Source organism: Rhineura floridana, chromosome 10 (assembly GCF_030035675.1).
Source record: "Rhineura floridana isolate rRhiFlo1 chromosome 10, rRhiFlo1.hap2, whole genome shotgun sequence".
In the NCBI taxonomy this organism is placed as follows: Eukaryota; Metazoa; Chordata; class Lepidosauria; order Squamata; family Rhineuridae; genus Rhineura; species Rhineura floridana.
In genome coordinates, this window is record NC_084489.1 from 63,628,757 (window position 1) to 63,652,105 (window position 23,349).

The 23,349-nt window shown below is 41.1% G+C and overlaps 1 protein-coding gene across 11 annotated transcripts in view; it reads left to right on the top strand.

The window, feature by feature from the left end:
• Positions 1 to 23,349, top strand: part of MYO3A (myosin IIIA) — a 149,283-nt gene that overhangs the window by 2,464 nt on the left and 123,470 nt on the right. For 8 of the 11 annotated variants that reach the window (XR_009758121.1, XM_061586685.1, XM_061586688.1 and 5 more), the window contains exons 2-3: positions 4,835 to 5,017; positions 9,610 to 9,744. Coding sequence is in view for 10 of the 11 variants with exons in the window: in XM_061586685.1 (XP_061442669.1) it covers positions 4,850 to 5,017; positions 9,610 to 9,744 (303 nt within the window). In the remaining variant the exon portion in view is untranslated. Of the gene's footprint in view, positions 1 to 3,969; positions 4,068 to 4,834; positions 5,018 to 9,609; positions 9,745 to 19,146; positions 19,214 to 23,349 lie in introns of those variants that run through there. The other 3 variants (XM_061586686.1, XM_061586687.1, XM_061586690.1) reach the window with 2 other exon arrangements.

Consider the following 23,349-nt stretch of genomic DNA (forward strand, 5'->3'; position numbering starts at 1 on the left):
ATGTCCTTCGAATATGCTTTAAATGCATGGTGTATCATGTGTGAGTTTAGCGTTGCAAGTGTAGTGTCTGCAGTTGCTGCACCTTGCATACCTCTACACATTACAGCTTTGTTTAGGCTAGAGGCCCACAAAATATTTCATAATTAATACTTGTGAAGTATGCATTAGGTAACATTATATATCTTGGCAATGCCATTATCCTAACTTTCTACCTTTTCATAGCTTGAACTCATTGTTCATATCCATGGTATCTTAAGTAATTGCTGCACTCATGTTAATCTAGCCTGTTCTAGATATGCCGCTTACCTGTCTCTTCACTGGAATGGTGGAATTAATCATGTTATGCATGTGCAGCTGGATGTGTAAAATTGTTAATAGAGGGGCCTTTCCTTTTCTTTGACCACATTATCTGCTGCTGTGCCTCAATTTCTAACTTGGATATCAGTAACAGATGAAGCAAGCAATTCTTGGATTACAGATGACCCAGTTCTTTGGTCACCAATGCATTGTTGTTGTCAGTTCTGACAAATAAGCTTGAGAGGATGTATTGATTTTTATGACATGGTAAATGTTTATTGGCTTGTAAAAGGAAAATTTTTTTTTTTTCCAATAATTTTTATTCAAATTTTCATAAAACATACAGGACAAAATCATAAAACATTCAAAGACAAAAAACAAAATCAAAAATAGTTAAACAAAAAAAAAAAAAATAAAAAAAAATAAAAATAAAAAATAAAGAGTAAAATATTGACTTCCCATTTGTCAAAGATCAGATCAGTTATAAGTCTATAATATATAACAATCCTGTCTCTTAAGTCATATTATAAAATCACTTTCCTCCAATAGTTATCTTACTTAATCATCAAATCTCATAAACATTACTTTATTCTTTCCACAAAAAGTCAAAGAGAGGTTTCAATTCTTTAAGAAATATATCTATCAATTTTTTTTTCCAGATAAGCATATCGATTAACCCATCTCATTACTAATTATGATAATCTTATTGTCATAACCATAGTCAAAATAAACATTTCAATTAATCCATCACATCAGAATCTGTTAGGTTCAGTAATTTCAGTAGCCATTGTTCTATTATCCCTATTAGTTCCATTTTCCATCTTCCATCTTCAGTAGTCTTGTTAAGTCCAGTAATTTCAGTATCCAATCTTCCATTATCAGTATTCCATAATAATCTTGCTGTCAAAGCCATAGTCATATAGTAAGAGTCTGATGGGAATTACCTCTATCCCAAATATTTTCTTGCCATCCATTCTAAATAGGTTGCTGAAATACTGCTGTAAAATCATATCTCTGTTCTTTTTTTCAAAATACACTGGGTCATCTCTTGAAAGTTTTTCCATTGTCACATGGCTGCAGTTAATTCCATAGATTTCCTCTATATTGGGCTCCATCACATCATTCCAGTCCAGAAGATTATCCATGCCATTGATAACTTTATCTCTAGAATCTTCATTAATTTCTTCAGAGATAACATTGAGTTCCAAACAATAGATTTTATTTCTAAAGTCCATAGACTCCAAATCTTTTTCCTGTTCCACGTTTGTTCCAATCTCCGGGGTCTCCTCTCTCACAGGGACCCCTGTTCCAGTCTCCAGGGTCTCCTCTCTCACAGGGACCCCTGTTCCAGTCTCCAGGGTCTCCTCTCTCACAAGGACCCCTATGTCTTTAATCTCCTGTGTCTCCAAACAATAGATTTTATTTCTAAAGTCCATAGACTCCAAATCTTTTTCCTGTTCCACGTTTGTTCCAATCTCCGGGGTCTCCTCTCTCACAGGGACCCCTTCCAGGGTCACCTCTCTCACAGGGACCCCTATATCTTTAATCTCCTGCGTCATTTTACTCAATTCAATTTTCAGCTCCTTACAACCCTGTCGCAGGTTTTGTTTCGTTATCTCAATCTCATCCATTATTTTCTGAAACATAGTTATTTCCAGATTCTCAGCCACTTTCTTAATTGCCATTTTAAAAGAAAAATATAGGAAAACCACTTCTTATTTCAGCAACAATTGGGTTAATACTCCAAACTTGGTGACATCACAGTATAAACAGAGCAGACAGCCTTATCTCTCCATAGTTAAGTAAACAAAATGCAGTTCCCAGGATCGAAACAATTAATGGCAGTCGTCAGAAAACAGATTCGTCAAAATAAAATAGACCAAAAAGAGAGTAGTCTCAGACAATATAATATTCTTCAAAATAAAAATCTGGAATAGAAATCCCTCTTCTGTGTATATCTTTAGAATGCAAATCCAGGACAGCTTTTTGCAACAAAAACAGAGATAAGCTATTAATTAGTGCGTAGCAGAGAGAAGTTATGGCTCCCCAGTGAGATGTCAAAAACCGATCAATCTGGCAAATCTCTTTTAAACAGCAACAATTTAAGTCAAGTAAAAGAAAAATATAGAAAGAAGGGTGCTTGCCTGTTAGTGCGTTCTCTCTTAGAAGATAAGGTGAACGTTCGCTTTATCAGATAGAGCTTGCTGTTGAAAATCCGTCCCACCTTCGTCGGCTGGACCTCGTCCCATAAATTAATGAGATCTGGTCGTCCCAACAAAAATAGGCTTTGAGGTTAATCTCTTCGTTTCTCCCTACCCGGGAGAAGTTTAATCAGTCAAAAAAAAAGAAAAAACTGACTGATATATCTGAATAAGCTTCTTTTGAGGCAGGAGCCCGTCTCAAAAGCAGGCACAGGCTAAGTCACCCTTCCCGGAAGTCCGGCTTGTAAAAGGAAAATTAAAAGGTGCTTACACTTTGGGATTTGGCTTGCACTTCACAAAACATTCAGTGAGTGTGCACTTGTTGAAAAATCACTTTTTAAAAAAAAATTGCAGCATTTTTTAAATTGAGTGCTGCTAATAAAATGGATATGTTCACCGATTGCTGATGCCTAACTCCTGCAAACTCCTGCAGAAGGCCTATGTAGACAAAACGATTGCATCTGCATACTCTGCTCTGTAGGAAGAGGGGGAAACTCTTTTTCCATTGCTGATCACATTCCCTGCGGGAAAGCTATCAGGAACTGCATGCTGCTCCCCCCCCCAGCCAAAAAAGATGAGGCCATTCCTTCTTTCTTTCTGCCAGTCCCTTTTGGTTTGCCCAAGGCCACCTATTGAGATTATAGCAGACATGAGATTTGAATTGACACCTAAGCTGCTATATCAGGACTAGTCATCATGGACTCAAACACCCATCAGCCATCATAGGACAGCAGGAGTTGTAGTCCAGCAACATCTGGAAGGGCACCATGATGGACTCCTCCACTGTTGCAGTGGGATTACTTGGCACTGTCATGGAAATTTTCCCAAAATTACTGGGGATATTAAGATGATATCTCTTCCTACTTTTAAAACATTTATAAAGGATAAACAATGAATACTATGCTTTGCCATCTACAAATACGATGCATGCACATCCCAAAGGGGCACCATTCACAACTTGCATTGCATGTGTGAGGTTAGAATAGTTGATGTTAATCTTGTGCAAACTTCACTGGTTTATATGATTTGCAGGGTGGGCGGGGGATGAGGAAAGAATTGGCTAGAGCTTTATTCCATTTCCCTGGGCAGGGAGAAGTTGAATTAGATTTATTCAAGCCCCTCCCCCAAACTCCAGCACTGGGTCTTGCAAGTTTGTTTAAATTTGTGAGGGGTGTGTGCATATGTGATGCATTGTATATCATACTCCTAAAGTCATTTTCTTGGAAGTAAGTTTTTTGACTAGGTACCCCTGTTAGAGAAAGGATGGCAAGGTAGAAAAGATTTAGATGTAAAGACTGTCAGTTCTATGGCCAGTCAGAATATTGAACCATCTATGTGGCCTCCTAAATATGTTGTATAAAGAGCAAACCTCTTTAGGGTTGCCATGTTCAACCTGGACCATACATGAGCCTGAATAGCATTTTAGAAGCAAAAGATATTGCAGTTTTCCTGACTTCTTCCTTTGTCTCAGCACCTCATTCTCTCCTGCCTGGCTGATGAAACAGAGGGGACTCTCCAGTGGAAGGAAAGAATGGCCAAAGTAACTGGAATAGAGTAGGAGAAGTCAAGGTACTGCAGCATCTTCTGTTGCTGGGAAACGGTTGGAGATATTTTTATCTTTTGGGAGTTGCAAGCTGGCTGTCCTGAAGGCCCTTCCATACATTACTTGGCAGGAAACCCAAGTTTGTCATGGAAAATACAGTTGATAAGGAGCTGCAGTCAATCCTAGCACTATATAATGCATGCTCCTGTGTGTTCCCAGGCAAGTGTGTTTTAATTCATTCTTGCTCTGCTTTTTTAAGGGTATGATGTCTGGCATGGGAAAGTTTGAGCTGGGAAAGTTAAGAAAGGAATTCAAGCCATGGGTGCAAATAAAGAATTTGGAGAGTACTTAGAGCATGCTGCTGATTATTCCTTTGCAGCCGGAGCTTGAATCCCCACAGGGCCAAATTCAATGCATGGCTACAAAGAAATAATCTTCCTCTGCAGCCAGGGCTTGATGTTTCAATAACCTGATGTCATGCAATTGACAGGTGGGCAGCCTCTCCTAGTGGAGAGGAAGAGCTGGGTACGGAGCAAAGTCTCCCTACATGATATAAATCTGCTTTTTAAAAAAAATCGTTATGTTCATTTTTTTTCTTCCTATGAGCATGTGAATGCTCAGGTGCATGTACTTTTTTGTTCAGCTTCATTTGTAATCATCATCATCATCATCATCTATTTATTGTAGTCAATAGACCAGAAACACAACAGATAAATACAAAAATAAAATTTGTTATCAGGATTCATGTTATCGATGATGGTTTCAATGCAGAATTTTTAAATTGTATTTTCAGGAGTCACTATATGAGATGTTGCCCTTAACTGGCAAAACAATAATATTTGATAGCTTTCCTGATCCTTCTGACACCTGGGGAATAATTGAGACAATTGGCAAAGGAACATATGGCAAAGTTTTTAAAGTATTCAACAAGAAAAATGGGAGTAAAGCAGCAGTGAAAATCTTGGATCCAGTTCACGTAAGTTTACTTTAGTTAATAGGTGTGGGCCTTATGAACGTTTAATTATTATGTTATCCAAGTAGGCCCCCAAATGAAACGGGCAAGAGAGATTATTTTCATGCTATAAGGCATGTGTCATTGAGTGTTTTTGCTACTTTTGATGCTCAAATAATTGCACTGATCCTTCTACTTGCCAATGTTACTTGGTAGATACTGGATGTATTTGGATGTGGAGCCGTTAAGTATGGTTTATTTATGTTGGAAGAGTGGCAAGAGCAACTCCTTTTTGGTTCTCTGCATACCTAAGGGGAGATAGAGCTTGGTTCCTCCAGCTGGCTAGGCTGCCTATCTTTACCTGTGTTCCTCCACCTGTCTTCCTTGCATTGTAAACCGATAACTCTCAGGGAGCTGACCTCACTTCCAGCCTCTCCTTCCTTCTTCATCTCCATCCAGCTGAGGGAGAGGAGACATTTTTGTCTTTGTTCAGCCACTGCCTCTCAACCTCAGAGGAAGGCAATGGTAAACCCCAATGGTAAATGCTAAAAGGCTAGGAGTGCCTTTTACCAGCTTCGGCTGGTGAGACAGCTGAGGCCGTTTCTGGACCGGGATAGCCTAACCACTGTTGTCCAAGCACTGGTAACCTCCAGGCTGGATTACTGTAATGCGCTCTGTGTGGGATGCCCTTGAGGTTGGTCTGAAAGCTGCAGCTGGTGCAAAATGCGGCGGCGAGACTGCTCACTGGGGCAGGGTATTGCCAACATGTCACCCCGCTGCTGAAAGAATTGCACTGGCTGCCCATTTGCTACCGGTCCAAGTTCAAGGTTCTAGTTTTGGTGTACAAAGCCCTATACAGCTCGGGACCAGGATACCTGAAAGATCGTCTTACCCGTTATATACCCAGCCGATCACTGCGCTCTGCAGGTGAGGGCCTCCTGCAGATGCCATCTTATCAGGAGGTTCTTTCTGCACAATATAGGAAATGGACCTTTAGTGTGGCAGCACCTACCCTGTGGAATTCCCTCCCCTTAAATATTAGGCAGGCATGGCCATCTCTGCTATCTTTTGGGCACCTTTTGAAAACTTTCCTCTTTCAACAAGCCTTTTAGGTTGAGACCGATCCCAGTTTGCGTCTGTGTTAGAATTGCTTAATATGTTTTTAAATAATGTTTTTAACCCTTTTTTAAAGTTGTTTTTTTAAATGTTTTTAATGCCGTTTTGTTTTAATGTATTTTAAGATCTGTTTTTATGATGTTTTAAAGTGTTTTTAGCGCTTTGTTTGCCGCCCTGGGCTCCTGCTGGGAGGAAGGGCAGGATACAAATTAAATAATAAAATAAATAAATAATAAAAATAAATAAATAAACCCCCTCTGAATACTGCTTACCATGAAAACCCTATTCATAGGGTCGCCATAAGTCGCGATCGACTTGAAGGCAGTCCACTTCCACTTCCTTGTCCCCTGAAGCGAGAGAGCAATAACCAACCCTTGCCATTGCACCCCCAACTTAGCTAAAACCAGAGCCTTTCCTAACTATCAAGTGTGTATTTCTTTGAATAAAGTAGTCTTTTTCTTATTTTAAAACAAGTCTAAAGTATCAGTGATTCCAAGCAAGGTAAAAGCTGGCTTTCTCTCGGGTAAGCCACACACATTCACTCAGCACAGAAATGGTGAGCAAGCTACATTCAGCTAAACTCTACTAATTTTACCAATACTCTTTAAACCATACTGTGGACAAGCTACATCATGGCACAAGAAACCCAAGCTCTCCCACTTCACTGTCCCTCACTCTGGTGGGTAAACAAACCATGGAGCAGCTGGCTTAGTGTTGCATCCGAAATGGTGTTTATGGTTTGTTTCTCTCCAAACAAACCACGGTCGATAAGCCAAGTACAAATCTTGACTTCAGATTGTGCTTTGTTTGTAGAGGAAGAAACTATGAGGACTGGTTTTGTATGCAATGCTAAACCAGCTGCTCCATGGTTTGTTTCCCTGCTTAAGGAAGGGAGGAGCGAAGGGAGGAGCATGCAGTTCATGCTCAGTATAGTTAAACCAGCCTTTCTCAAGCTGGTGCTGTTCAGATGTTTTTGGACTAAAATGCCCATCAGCCCTGATTGTTGGTCATGCTGACTGGAGCCGATGGGAACTGTGGTACAAAACATCTGGAGGGTGCCAGACTGGAGAAGGCTGGATTAAACAAACCATGGGCACTGATGCCAACTTTATGCTTTGTTTTTGATGACTCACGATCACGTAGAGTCAATAAATGCTTGCTATCTACATGCTGAGTGTCGGATTTAGGAAGACCACACTAGGTGTCTACAGATGAGTGCATGTCGTGTGGATGTGAATGCTGTACTACTCTAGTACATTCTATATGAGGTTGACCCTGACTGTTTGGAAGCTTCATCTGGCACAGAATTGTGCAATGCTGTCTGGATCTGTCAATGCCTTAATGAGTTAGGGCCAACTGCCTCTTATTTTGTATCCCAGCTGGGTGCAGCTCTGACCCATTCTAGCTGCTCCATTTACTTCCCCTCCATTCCCAACCACTTGTGAGGTGGTTCTTTCCATGCTTGAGTCATTGCACTTGGATGGAGAAGAATGTGTGGAGGAAATCTCTGCATCTGTTCAGATCATTTGGCTAACGTTGCAAACCTAACACACTTACTAGGGAATAAGACCTTGAAAGCAGTAAGACTAATTTCTGAATGAACATTGCATAGGATTGGGCTGTGATTGTCTCTTTTATATGTTCTGTGTAGCATTTGGATTTCAAGCTCTGTTTTTCATTCAGCTTCATTAAAGTTGCACGTGGAGATAGGAATCCTCCCGCTTTACACTCTCAGAATAGTCAGGTTTTAATAAACTGCAAACTCTGCATGAGCTCATCAATAAAAACCTAATGTTCATACTATGATACATGTATTTCACAAGTTTGTGGCATTGTCATGCAAGACTCCTGTGTGACAGAATTCAGCAGCATGAAAGCTTTCCCTTTCTGTGTAGTCTTGAGTGTCATGCACAGTACTGTATCTCTGTCCTATAGCTGTTTCCATTCCATTCAGCTAGCTTGTTCTTCCTCTGTTCTCTCTGACTTTGCCATGAAGCCCCTCTGTTTTTGAAATGCTAGTCTGCTGCTTGAGAAAGACAGTTTGTCATGTGGCAACTGGTCCACAGTTTCTGCTTTATTGACCATGAAGGTAATGCCCCTGTTTGTGGAATTTGTCTTAGTGCATAAACTATACTGCTTCCTGGTATTTAGTAATGGCTGAAAGAATCCTGAGTGGCTGCAGAGGGAGCCATTGTAATAAACAAGGCACTTGAAATTTTCTTCAAGAACGCTAGGCTGGAGAGGTTGGAAAAATGAAATAAATACCCCAAAAACCAAATAATTATTGTCAATTCACATTGCTTTTGATGGAGCACCAACTTATTTGTTTGTAAATGCTCTTTGACATTCAGGGGTTTTAAGATGTGTGAAATCTAAAAGAGGAACTTCTTAGTAAAACTAAGCCTGTGTGAATCGGGACTTAAGGAGATCCCTGTTTTGTAACCTATTAAAAGAGCAACCTGCATTGTGGCATAACAGGATTAAAGCTATTGATGTGGTTAAAGGCCTTTAAAGGCCAGGTGATTGATATCTGAACCTTAAAGGCAAACATACAATCTGCTTTCATTGTTTTATAGAATGGAGTTCCTACAAAAGCCTCAATCCAGGCTTCTAAAGGGACTTTGCAGCAAACATATTAATGCTTCATTCCTATACATCAGGCGTGAGGAATCTGATGCACTCTAGATGTTGTTGGAGTGCAACTCCCATCATCCCTGACAATTGGCCAAGCTGGCTGGGGCAGATGGGAGTCCAGCAACTTCCAGAGGGCTGCAGGTTCCCTATCCCTGAGTTATTCACCCTTGCCTGGAACTAAGTCCCAGAGTACACATGTGTAGGATTGCACTGTAAAAAATACCCAGAGGTATTCAGTTGAGCTTACAGTTTTCTTCTGACTTCAGACTAGGGTTGCCAGGTTCAGGGCCTAAGACTGATCCTGTATCTTTAGGAGAAGAGAAAGTCAGCCAAGTGCAGGTGTTCTTGCAACCCTGTAATGGGAAAAACCACAAGGTGGAATTCTCCCTTCCCCTTGCAGAACTTTTAAAGATACAGAAGACCTCTTGGTTGCCAGGCCCGGCCCCAAGAGGTCTTCTGTATCTTTAAAAGTTCTGCAGGGGGAAGGGAGAATTCCACCTTGTGGTTTTTCCCATTACAGGGTTGCAAGAACACCTGCACTTGGTTGAATTGTCTCTTCTCTTAAAGATACAGGATCAGGATCAGGCCCTGAACCTGGCAACCCTACTTCAGACACTGCTCCCTAGAAACATTCCCCTGAAGTTCTCCTGTTGCTTTATTTTCTCAAAAGACTGCAGTTGCTAGTTTGTTTTCACATTCTATATAGTTCAAAACATTTTGACGAAACATCAATAAATATACGTTCAATATTATTAGTTGTCATCAATAAGCATATTCATAAAGGGAAGGATGAGCTCAGTTTGTATAAGGTGTTTCATTCATACATGATGCACTCTTTCCTTTTTGCTTTCCATCTATCACATTAGGACATTGATGAGGAAATTGAAGCTGAGTACAACATTCTGAAAGCTCTTTCTGATCATCCAAATGTAGTCAAGTTTTATGGACTGTACTACAAAAAAGATGTGAAGGATGGCGATCAACTGTGGTTGGTCCTTGAGGTAGGTGCTTTGCTTCTGAGATGGGTTCTGCTCTTTTCGGTTTGTGAGTATCCCAACATGATCTTTAATGACTGAGAACATATCATTACTGAAGGGTTTTAAGTGTGTCAAGTCACAATTCTAAATGCACTTACTAGATACTACAAGAGAGCCTGTGTGGTGTAGTGGTTAAGGTGTTGGACTATGACCTGGGAGACCAAGGTTCGAATCCCCACATAGCCATGAAGCTCACTGGGTGACCTTGGGCCAGTCACTGCCTCTCAGCCTCAAAGGAAGGGAATGGTAAATCCCTCTGAAAACCGCTTACCACGAAAACCCTATTCATAGGGTCGCCATAAGTTGGGATCGACTTGAAGGCAGTCCAGATACTACAGAGTTAGTCAACGTGGTACCCTCCAGATGCTGTTGGTCTACAACTCTCATCAGCCCCAGCGAGTATGGCCAATATAAATGCAAAAAATTAATGGTGCCCTATCTACTCACTGCAGCAGGAAGGGAAGACACATTCTAGAGAGGGCCAGGAGACCTCAGGACAGTCTTCTGGCCCATTTCAAACATCTTCTGATTTCATATGAAATAAAGATAAAATGACTGGACATCTCAAATCTTGGGGGGGGGAGTCTAGAAATGCCAAGAGTTTGTTGGCAGCCCTGTTTCATGTTTATGCCTCTCTATTATAATACCGCTATGGAAAGTCTGTTTCTACTTTGTGTTGAGAACCTAAGTTGGTATTTATTTTTAAATAAAAATATTGCTATTTGCATAATTATTGTGACAGTAGTAGTAATGCATCAGTGGAAATTCTTCTACAGAAACCCCATTTCAATGAATGAGAGCTGGACAAGAGCTCTATTTACTTTGGAAAACAATTGCTCGGCATTTAGGTTAAGTCTCTGAAGAGCAAGTATATTAGCTCCCACCATTTTCCATACTACACTAATATTGTGGAACAAATAGGACCTGCAACAAAATGTTGCAGTGTAGAGGGCTTCTATTTTCAGAAGCCACCCATGCATTTTTCTCTCTTTGGGCTGTCTTGAGAGGAGTTCCCCCTCCCCTTATGGTTTTTTCCTTAAGGGTTTTTTTTATTTCTACAAACCTTTGGCTTCCTGCAAGCCTTTTGATACCTCTCTCATGAGTGTGCATGGTGCTGTTTTGACTTCATAACCAATGCTACTCATAGCCTGAATATTGGAAATGGAGGGCATAAAATATGATGACTCATCTTTGTAGTTCAGCTGCAGGAGTGCCCTGAAAGTGTTATTATGTTAGGAATTGTGCCTTGCAGCAGTCCTTGAAGCTAATTAATAATGCTAACTGCACTCTGGCTAATCCCAAAGAATAATTATCATGGAGGATTATTGTGATCTAGTTGGCAGCAGTGTTTGCTAATTTAAAGCCTGCCTGAAGTGATACTAAGTTATATTATTTGGCTTTGATCTTTTAAAAAAGTTAACATTAAGCATTTGCATTTCATTCACATTTAATTCCAGCAGAAAGATTAATAAATATTTGAATTTAACTGCATTTTCCTCAGTAGGTTTGCTCTTTATCAGCTGTGAGTTTTGTTTTATCAAAATTAATGAATCAAATGTTTTGTGAGGAATTAACAATAGGCTACAGGGATGTTTGCACACTATTTGGTATGCAGAGACATCTGAATTTATTTGCATAGCTGAAATTGTGCTTCAGATCCCACAAGCTCATTTCGAGCCCTTTCTTACAATTTTCTAGATCTCCTGGTCATGGATAAAAAGTGATACACATGATAATTCATATTATGGCCAACATCAGTGGTAAACTGGAGTGCTTTATTTGGAGAACTGGGTGCCTTTCTACCAGGTTCTGCGACTTCTTTCTAGAGATTTAGCTCCATTCACATTTAAAGCTGAATCTATCAAATTCACACTTTACAAAGCAATGTGAAAACCAAAACACAGCCATCTTTTGAAATTCCAAATTTTGTGATGCCATTCTCCAACCAGTGTTTACAGAAATGCATATATTGGGGGATGTGTGCATAAAAATGAATATAGCAGTAAAAATAACATACACAAATGCATTATAGTAGGAGAAATTGCTTGCAAAATGTGTACAGTCAAAACTGCATATGAAATGTGTGTTTTAGGAGAAATTAGCACTAAAACACTGAAACTTTCTTCAGGATTCTTTTTTAAAAAATGGCACATTGCTGCAAAAATGGGGATTGAACCTAAGACTGAAAAAATGAGAAACCGAGAGAACCAAATTTAACAGATCCTTCCATCTCTACTCCCTTCCTACCTATCCAATAAGTTAAAGTCCAGGTTTGTCCTCTAGATCAGATTTCCCAACCTTTGGGTGCCCAGAGATTGTTAGACTACAACTCCCATCAGCCCAAACCAGCATGGCCAATGGTCGAAAATGATGGGAGTTTTCGTCCAGCAACATCTGGAGACCCAAGGGTTGGGAAAGGCTGCTCTAGATGTTTTGGACTACATTCACTGTGATCAATGGTCAGGAATAATGGGAGTTCAGTCCAAAGTATCTGGAAGACACCAGATCAGGGAAGTCTGTTGTAGTCTTTGCCACTGTTACCTTGGTCTCAGTAACTAAAAACTTTGCTACCAATTTTTTTTAAAAAAAGACAGAACAGGGATAAGTGGTGTGAAGTAAGGATTTCTATTCTGAATAACAACTTCCCATAGTGTCTGTAAAATAAATGGCTTAAGAAGGCTTTCCTTGAAGTGTGACCCAGTCAATTTATGGCATATTAATTGTAGATTTTCTTTATTGCTTTCAGAAGTTTTAGCAAGTTGTTTTATTTTGAGAGTTTGTGTTTTATCACATCTTACCTTATTGTACACAGCTTCCAGTAGCGAAGCGGATTATATATCTGCAAAATAAGTAAATAAATGGTGGCACTCCCAGCCTATGACAAGCCAATCATATCAAGTGGCTGCCGAATGTGTCATCAGATTGCTTCTATGGTACCTCAGCCCTATTTGGGATGGTGCACAAAACAATCCAGTTCTGGGAGGACCAAAGGTAATGGCCTGTTTCAACAATCATAGTTCCACTCATGTGAGTGGAGGCCAGTAGGGGCTCATATAGAAAGTAGCCACAGTGCATGTATGGAGAGGGGCCATAGCTTAGCAACAGAGATGGTGTACATGCTTTGCATGCAGAAGGTCCCAGGTTCAGCTCTTGACATCTTCAGGAAAAAATACCAGGTCTTTCCCAACAGCTGCTACCTTTCCATACCTGAGGCTCTGGAGGGCTGTTGCCAGCTGGAGTACGTAGTGCTGAGCTTGATAAGCAAAGAGTCTGGCATAGTATGAAACAGCTTCTTACATTCCTGTGATATGAGAGGTCTTGCAACTCTCGCAAAGCTCTGAAACAAGCTGAGGCTTCTGCATGAGTTAACCCTTTTTCAAATTTCCAGGAGAATCCTCAAAGGAGTTCAGCTAGAGATAATAGTGAATGAGTTTTTCTGTGTTTTAAGAGTGTTGACAGCTGTTTGAGAGGTTACTTTTTCTGCTGCTTGTGCGTTTCTTCCATGCCTCAAGTCATCTACGGTGAGCTAGGTTTTTGAAATTAGAGGGGAAAACCTTGGAGCGTACGAAGGTGTCTTATACAAGTTAGACCATTGGTTCACCTTGCATGGTATCATCTACCCTGACTGGTGGGCGCTCTCAAGGATTTTAGACAGAAGTCTTTCCCAGCCCTACCTGAAGATCCAGGAACTGAACCTGGGACATGGTACATTAAAGGATGCCCTCTACCTTTGAGCTATGACCATTCCTCTAAACAGAGAACCTGCAGCATCTGATATTCCCAGGTGCTCTCCCATCCAAGCCCCAACAAGGCTTGACTGCTCAACCTAGACCAGGGGTAGCCAATATGGTGTCCTCCAAATGTTGGACTACTGCTACCATAATCCCAGACCAAAGGCCATGCTGCCTGGGGCTGATGGGAGTTGTAGTCCAACAACGCTTGAAGGACATCACATTGGCTATCCCTGACCTAGAGGTTTGGTTGGCACCAGGGTTGTTTAGCTCTAGGCACCAGCTGTTAAGACTTGACTTTACCCTCAGGCTTTTTAATGTGGAAGGCACCTATTTACCAGAGGCAAAAGTTATGATTTTTCTTTCATTCTATCTTCAAGTTTCTAAGAAGACTCTTGATGTGCCTTCATTCTCACAGCGGTGCCTATCTAATTGACTGTTTCACATATGCAGCAACAAATAGTCTGTGAAGTAGGGTTGCACGGCTCAAAACTGTGACTGGCAGATTAGTAGTACAATCCCAACTATGACAGCTCAGGAGCAAGTCTATTGAATTTAAGGGGGCTCACTCCTAGGTAAACTAGGTTAGGACTGCAGCCTAACACATTTTCTGAGTGTCTTATAATTTCCTTGGCATCAGTGTTAACATCTGCTCTGATCTTTGTATTATCGAGTCCACTTAATAGAAACAAATGACTTTCCTATAGAAAATTCTGCTCTTTTACTTAAAATCAGGATTTTGCCTTTTTCTGTATTTCCTGTAAAAGCTTGACTGCATTTTTCATTATAATGCAGTGGTTGGCCACTGTGAGAACAGGATGCTGGACTAGATGGGCCACTGGCCTGATTCAGCAGGCTCTTCTTATGTTCTTATGTTCTTACAATTGTGTGTCTCCACATCTACTACATTTTCTTGTGCATCTCCTTCCTTGTGCTAATCTGTTATGCTACGACCTGTGTGGAAACAACAGCCAAATAACAATGTGGACAAAAGCAGGTTACTTGAAACCATTTTCTGAATGATGACAAAGTAGTCTTTATTCCTGCACTCTTTAATAGTGCTGAAAATAGAGCTCTTTTCCTTTTGGCTAGGTGCTCTAATTATACTTCATAATAAATTGTCTTTCAAAAGAAGCCATGTATGGGAAATAAATGTGCAAGCCAATAAGAGACTTTTTCCTGCTCTTTAGACCAGGGTATTTTCCCATGCTGTCCTTTATAATTGCTCCTTTCAATCCAGGTCTACCTTCTTTGATCCATTACAGCTCTAAACTAGCCTTGATTTAGCCATTTCTAATCATCAGACCCGTAATGCCTCTTCTTTACTTCCCAATTACAGTAATTCTCCTCCTTTTAAATTATGTCCCCTTTTCTCTCTACAAGATCAAAGATTTGTGACTACAAGTAGGTTTTAGAATGCTGAAGTCTGGTAAATACTTGTAATTTTCTGGGGGAAATTATATATTACAATCCCTTGCTTGGGCAGACTGAGGGCATTAATTATTGCCTGCTCTGGGGTACAGAATAAAGGCTAGCTTTCTTAACACTTTGTTTTCATCATTATGTAGAAAAGCAAAAGCCAGATGAAAGTTTAGGTACAAATTCTCAAAAGTGTGCACTAGCATCAAGATTCGGTTCAGATCCAGCACTTTGAGAGGCAACCTGCTTCATCCCAAACTGCTTTGTGTTCTGCCTGATTAGACTCTATGTCTGGATCTGAATCCACTTTGTGAAAAATAAAGCTCCATCTCCCCCCCCCCCAATTAATCATAATGGGAAGTCGAAAATAGCTCTTGTTTTTTTCTTTTGGACAGAAGTGGATGAAATTTGCAGGAATAGTAGTCCTTCCAGAGTGGATTAAGCCTGCCAAATTACAGGCAGATACATTGGGCATCTTTAAATTTTGATTTTTTTAAAAAATCGAAACATAACTTTTTATTTTTGGACAGAATTTGATAAAGCTTGCTGGCATGATCATGCTTTTCTGAAGGGGTTAAGCCTGCCGAATTTCAGAGTGATGGTCCAGTAGTTCTCACACAAGGGCAGACGTTACCGGTTTTGGATGGGTTAGATCAAAGTTATTTAGCCTCTAATATTATGTAGTCTGTCAATCTGAACATAGCAGACATGAGAGAGGTACCCTTGCCAGAATGTAGGCAAATAGACTCACAGATTTTTGTGCTAGGAGTCTTTAAAATAAATTATTCACTTTGGTCAGAGTGGTTTTGATTGTGGGCACTGGAGTGTGCACCAATTCAACAGGTGCCCTAGCTGAAACTGTGCACAAAGAAGCAAACTGTTTTAAGGTGAGGTATTTTAAGTTTGCAGCTGGTGGCAGGTAGAAGAAATGCTACAGCAGTGATACAGATACAAGGGAAGGTTAGTGTAGGGTCATTACTCTTGTCAAACCTTCTTTGATCAACCCAGTCCCTACTGCAATTTACAACATTATGCTTTACACCACACCAATGCAGTTGGGGACCTGGGTTGATTTTGGAAACCAACCAAAATCAACCGATAAGCCCTCACCTCAAAGCCTCCTTAGTTGCCTGCCCAAACTGCATTGTCACCTTCTTGGAGGAGAAAAACTTGAGACTGAGAAGGAAGCTCCCTCTTACTCTTCCTTGCACCCCATTGTCCTTCCTGCCTGCCGTCTTGGGCCCTGTCTCTTCCCTGAGCAAGAAGGTCTAGATATGTCTGTGCAGGTGTGCTCTAAGGCTGCTGCTGCTGCAGTGCCCCGGGACCTTTCCCCTGCTCTGCTTTTTCCTGCATTGCAGTAGGATGCTGTCCTTGGGATCCACTTCCAATTCAGAGTGGTGACTGTGCTGTGGCACTTGCTCTCACTACTAGTACTGCCAGCCTCAGGGAGGAGGGAAGCTGCTGCTGCTGCCGCTGCCGCCACCACTGCTTCCGCTGCTGAGGAAGGTCCTGGGTAGTGTCCCGCCTACCTGGAACAGTGACAATGTGTGTTAAGGAGTTGTTTTTTTTTTAAGGGGGAGATTCAAAAAGGAAGTGCTGCTGGAGCCAACACCTCTGTCATTGCCACTTTAAGACCTACTAGTAGCCCTTTGGGACAGATGTCTGATCACACACACAGCATAGGACAGGTAGAGATCCATGCACGTGATCAGGGATGTAGTCGTCCAGGGTCTCAGGGGAACTTAGACCCCTTACTTTTAGGGGAAGCAGGTCCCAGCAGGCTTCCTATGTCTCCAGGATCCTATAAGCCTATCAGAGTGAAATGAGAGGTGTGTTAGCTGCTGAGAAGAGTCTTCCAACTTGTTTCCTTGCTGTTTCCTGCTGACTGGAGCCAATCAGAGTGAAAGGAGTTCTGTTAATTCCTAAAGAACAGTCATATGGTGAAGTAATAGAGAAGCAGAAAGCAGTATTCAAGCCTGGCCAGATTATTATAAAGTCTTAGAAGACTGTATAATCTTAGCAGGAAGTGTGGGTGTGACTATCATGAAGGACCCTGCACTTCTGAATTTGTTTGTTTGCTTAATTTATATACTGCTTTGTATTTCCACAGAAACCTCCAAGTGGTTTACAAATCCCAACAAAAAGGAATTAATGCAAGAATCAAGATAAGAAATAGAATACAAATCCCACTCTCAAAACCAAACAGTGCTAGTACTGCTATGGGCAATAATAAAAGTCCACGTTTTAAGTAACAAAATGAAAGAAATATCTTTTAAACAAAAAGTACATACAAAAAAACCAACATGATACAATCGCCAAGATCACTCACCTGCACTCACCTGAATTTGCCACTACACTGTGTTTGCTGCTTAAACAGTGAGTGGGATCATAAATTAATATAGGCTGAGATCAAGCATTTCTCTTTGGTAGAGTCCGAAAGAGGCACACACACAACTGGGGGCTGGCGTGAGTGTATTAGAGAAGAAAGCTAAGAGAAAAACAAAGTAATTCAGTTTAATTTAAAAAAGACTTGCATATGAAGTCCCAAACCTATAGGAGGGAAGGAGATAAAATTCTACTAAATTGGAGAATGCAGCAAGAATAAAGCTGAATGACACTGTGTGCCACGCACACGCAGAAATTGAACACAATATATATATAAAGAATTAAAAAGGAACTTGCACACCAGCATGAAAATTAAGAGACCTGGTTGTCCACCAGAACTCTTCTTAGCATCGTGCTCAAGAGAGACAGAACTTTAAAAGGAGCAATGAGCACATTTAGTTCCGTCAACATTCCTTCCACGTAATTCCCTCTGATTAAAAGCTAGACCTGGCAGTTTTAGTTCGGGGTCTCCACTTTGACTTGGGGGGTGGGGAGGGGCTTGTAGAGATCTCTCTTCAGGCAAACCCAAAAACACTTGGAGGCACCTAGAGTCTTGGGGTTCCTATGAAGTTGTTGCATATCCCTAGTAAATATAGATGAATGTACAGTAGCTGTTAGTATTTTGCCACTTGTAGTTTGATACTGGGACGTTTACTCTTCAGCAGCAATATTTGAATCAGTGTTTTAATGAGTTGTTGATTTAGCGTTATATCTTTATTGCTTGTGTCATGATGTTTATATGTGCACTGTACATCACCCTGAGCTCCTTTGGAAGAAGGGCAATTTATAAATACCCTAATTAAATAAGATCCAACACTTCTGAATTTTTGTATATATAGATGTATGTGAATGCTATAGTGGCACATGAGCTGAACAATGCCTTTATAAAGTGCCCTTTTCTGAAAATTTTGAAAGGAATGGCCATAATATAAATGCAAATTCTAGTATGCTGACTAATGATATAAAAATATTAGCTTTTCAAAAAATATCTTGATAAATGTATGCAACTTCCATGGTTAGAATCCCTGGCTCATCTTTCAAAATTAAAACTTGAGCTATACAAGATAGATACTGGTCTGTTTTTCTTCAATGCAGTCACTAGATACTGTCTCAAAATACCTCTCAGTGGGAACTTGTAGAAGGACTGAAAAGCGGAATTGAGTCCCAAATGTTGTTTTATCCACAGAAGATATTTCCTTTGAATATTTTCCAAAGACCAGGAACACACTGACCTTAGTCTGTTGTCAACCGTAGTCTATTGTCCCTCACATCTTTAGGCACAGCCTGAAGGGATTGGAATCTTTCATTTCATATTTCAATTGACCACAATTTAGCTTTATGTCTGAACCCTAAACTTTGGTTAGTCTTTACTAGCCAACTTTATAGCCCACTGTTTGAAGTTGCTTTGTTACAAATTCAGACATATAACCTTAAGCTGTAGTAAGTCCAAAAGCTTCTAAACTCCTCCTATTGGCCATGTCAGAGCAGGAGAGAGGAGTGCATAAGCCCAAGACTCACCTTGGTGTATTCCTGTAACATTATACCATTGTTTAGGGTTATGGCTGAATATGTCCACTGTGAAACATCAACAACTTGTTGATGGCAATGATGAATAGGAGGACACCTTTAAGTTAGGGAGGTCCTGATCATGGGAAACATTGGAGTTTTTATCATCAAACACCAGTCTGGGGATTCATCCTGGCTGTGTGTCTGCTCTGTAAATTAACTTGTAAATTGCTTTGCCAAGATGGTGTATGCATTGTATTGAACGACAGCAATAACTGTTTTTGCACAATAAATCTGTAACAAAGGCATCTTGATTGATTTTCAGGAATCTGAAAGACGTGTATTATGGGATGTTGGATGCAATACTCTTTGGCAACCTTGTTCAAAAAACAGTGAGTGGAATCCATATGATATGCTTACACTCACGGACACCTCTGCTAATGGAAGCAGAGTAGAGGCCATTTTTTGCTGACTTGCCCTTCCCCTGCAGCTCCTCTCCCCCCCCCCCGTTCCGGAGGGTTCCTCAACTCTGGCTACTGCTAGGAACTGCAAGGGGAAGAGAAACTGGGGGGGGAAATAACAACCCTGTTCTTTTATTTGTGGAGACATCCATTGGATCAAAGGTCTTTCTGTGACCCCAAGGGCACTAAGTAGATTCTATCCATATTGACATTTACTTAACATGTGGGGAAAGGGGGGAAAAGATCGCATCCACTGATCCAAGCCCATGTGTTCAGCTGAGGACCTATGTGTGACTGGGGCGTTCCTCCCTCTCTTCTCTCTCTATGAATGTAGGTTCTTTTTTCAGCTATGGCTATGGTTTAAGGGTACCTGTTCCTGCTTGTCTTCCATCCCCTCTCACATGTGAGCTCCAATACGTATTACGTATGGAGCTAATGATTCTTGATTCTACAGGTGCATCAGCTTCCTAATGCCAGTGTTGAGTCACTGGCAACCTGAAGTGAGAACAGCGCACGTGCGTTGCTAATAGATCTTAGTGAATAGAAATGTGTCACCAGCATTGTAGATGAATGATGAGTTAAAGCTGCAAGACAAGCTGGATGACTTTGATGATGAGGTTGCAATTTAAAATGACATTTCATGCATTGGAAGCAAGTGGTCCATTATAAATCTGGTCCTTTTTTTTAAAAAAAATCCTCTGTTCACTTGCTTCTCAATTAGCCCATCAATGAGCTATAGTAGACAGGCAAGGAAGGCATAGGTAAGAGGTGACCCCTAGAGCCATCATTTTTCTTGATATTGGAGGGATGTGAAAAGAGGAACAAGTACTGTGTATCAGACATAGGAACACAAGAAGCCAGGCCAGTGGTCCATCTAGCTCATATTCATCTGCACTGACAGCAGATGCCCAGCATTTCAGGAGTATAGGAAGCTCTCTTATACCAAGACAGTACCATTGGTCCATCTAGCTTGTGTTGTCCATATTGGCAGCAGATCTCCAGGATTTCAGGTGGGGTCTCTCCCCAGCCCTTCCTAGGGAGGGGATAGAACTTGAGACCTTCTGCATGCAAAGCAGATGCTCAAAAGCTGACAGCCACTTACAGAGTCAGGGTTGTGTTCAGCTAAATCCTACCCAGAGTAGACCCATTGAAAGTAATGAACCTAAGTTAGGACTAGTGTTGAATACCGCCACTAGAGTGGTGGTGATGTTCTTCCAAGTTTGGCTTATAAACAAACTTCAGAGGCTCATTAAAGGCCATCTCAAATCCAAGGTGAGCTTTACAATTCCTCAAATGCTCCAGCTCACAAGCTGTAGGACAGTTCCTGGTTCCCCACCCTGCCATCTCTATCTCTTAGAAGGGTCTTCACAGCCTCTAAACCTCCTGCTTGAATCTGGACATTAATTGTTGCCACCACATATTCTCGTGTGTTAACAAATAAGTAACAACCCCCTCCCATACAGATTTTTCAGTTTGAGGCTCTAATGCATTTATTTGGAAGTAAGCTCTTTTACATTAAGTGGAACTTCCAATTAAACATACTTAGGAGCAGGTTGTTCGTAGGAAGGCCAATAAAAGGTAGTGGAGTAAATCCTCTTTTTAATTTGGATAAGCAGTAGATGAGGTGGTAGATCTGCTCCGAAATTTTTAACTGCTTCAGCCTACAAGGAGAGGGATTCTGCAGATGCAGTTGGTGGGGAGGAGCAATGCCATGCATCTGACCTCCTTGGCAGCAGCACCACTGCAATTTACCAGGAGGAAGAGGGGCAAGGTCAGTGCTATACAGGCATACCAGCAAAGCCAATCTGGCACTCTCACCAATGTACCTGCGCAGTGCCAACCTCCCTGCAACCTCACCCCTCTCCCTCCCAGTAAGTGGCAGTGGCCCTGATACTGTGGGATCAGAAGCATGGTGGCACCCCTCCCCACTGATTACTCCTTGGGAATAGGTGATTTAAAAACCATTCAAAGTGGTTGAGCCAACATCTGGTTCAGTGGATGTCAGATTAGCATTGGAACACAAATGCCCACCTGCATCAAAATCCCCTGCTGGCTCAGAGCAAAAGTCTAGTTAAGATCTCCTTCCCAGCCTCCAAATGCAATTCAAAGCTGATTCATAAGAGGTGCAGAATACGTTAGGTTAATGGAGTTAATACCATCATTTTCATTTCCCTGATTCCTAAATAATTTTTCTTGGGACTATTGCTAAATTGTGTGTTTAACTGTACCATTTTAGCTCAGTGGGTTCATGGGGGAGAGGGATATTGAAATGCATAGCCATTGATCTGTGTCTGCAAAGATAGTCATAGCAAAAGGAGCCTTGACACAATTAGTAAAAAAAAAATAGACATAGGAATAGAAAAATGAAATTGGAGGGGATACTTTGTCCATGAGGTTTTTCTTGGGCTGTGCAGAAAATAGAATAAGGTTAATATTAATCCAGGGAACTGATCGCTGACTGATTGCTGTGAGTGGAGCAATCACTTTGCCTGAAAACAATACATGAGCAGAGTCTGGGATTTGATAGAACAATGTTAATATTTCTTAATGGCCCATGGTGGCAAGCTGATGCCAGTTTATTGGAGCTAATTGTTAGAGGATGGTTTCTTCATGCAGAGATCTGGAATGTGGAAATGATTGGAGGTTGGGGAATTGGAGCATCCCATCCTCTCCAGGTAAAGGGAGGGGACAGGTGTGTGCATGTGCATGAAAGAAAGAGTTGTCTGGAAGTTCCTTGGGATGCAGGGAACCCCTTTGTCTCTCTGGAGATCTGATGTGAGGTAGCAGACCTGTTGCCCAGTAGAAGTGTACATGCTGCTTGCCCTATTGTTGCCATAAGTCCTCTCTTTTTCTCTCTCTCACTCTCCTTCAGAGGAAGCCAAATACAGAATATCCAGACACATGATTTGGTTATATTTGTTTTAAATGTTTGATTGATTTTCTTCTGTGTTTTTAATTATGGTTTTGTGTATATTTGTTTTTAATTATAAATAAACTTCAGGGGCTTTAGTCATGTTTTATTTATAATTTGATATTCCCCTTCTTCCCAAAGGAGCCCAAGGTGGCAAACACATCAGTAACTACAACAACAAACAACAACATTTAAAAAATGTGAACAGCATTCTAAAACCAGTTAACAACATTCTTTCGATCAATGATTTCAGGGTTGTCAGGAGGAGTATGTTTCAGCCGTCAAATGCCTGGATACACTAGAACGTTCTTAAATTCCTTGTTCTCCCCCCGCCCTCCATTCTTTGGGGGAAGCCATGACTGTTTAAAGTGGAATAATAGTGGGATAAATTTATAGTGTGAATGTGGCCTGAGTAGTGCAGTAGCAGTGAGTGTTTGTTCTGGTGGGGCAGATTCAGGCAGGTGGTGAGCGGGAGTGCACTTGTTCTGCCATCCCTCTTAATCAATCGCTTGAGATGGGTGCTCAGCATGGCTCACAGAAGGGCCAGACCTGCTACAAATGTTTAAATCCTATGGGTTTACTGATGATCAGCCCTGTCCTCTGATGGCTCACATCAAATGGAGTCTCACTGAAAAGCACATGGCTAACTTTAGCAGAGGGCTTTGAGGAACGGGCAGCCGACACATAGCAGATTCCCACAGGACTGCAAAACTTCCATTGAGGTTCAGTTTGTTTATTGGATTGACCATCAATTGTATGACAAGATAAACAGACACAATTAATGAAACATTCAGTTATCCTTAAACCGGTCTGCCACATGAGAATCTAGGTAACTATATGAAGTCTTTCTGTGGAAAAGAGCAAATAAAGCTACCTTTTCCAATGCTTGACCTCTCTCTTTGCCTGCAAGAACTCAATTTTCTGCTGACTATGACCAAAAGTCAGAACGAAGAGCTGGATCAAAAACCTCTCTTTTGCTTCCTTCTGGGTGGGCCATTGTAATAAATAAAAAGGAATATCTTCCAGAGCAGCCTAACTGCAAATGTCTTAAATCATCAGGGATTTTCTCACGTTCCAATCAAAAACAGCTGAGGGCGTTTTGCTAAAGTTGCGTGAAAGCTGTCAGCTTTTGAAGCATGCTGAGGGCTGATAAATA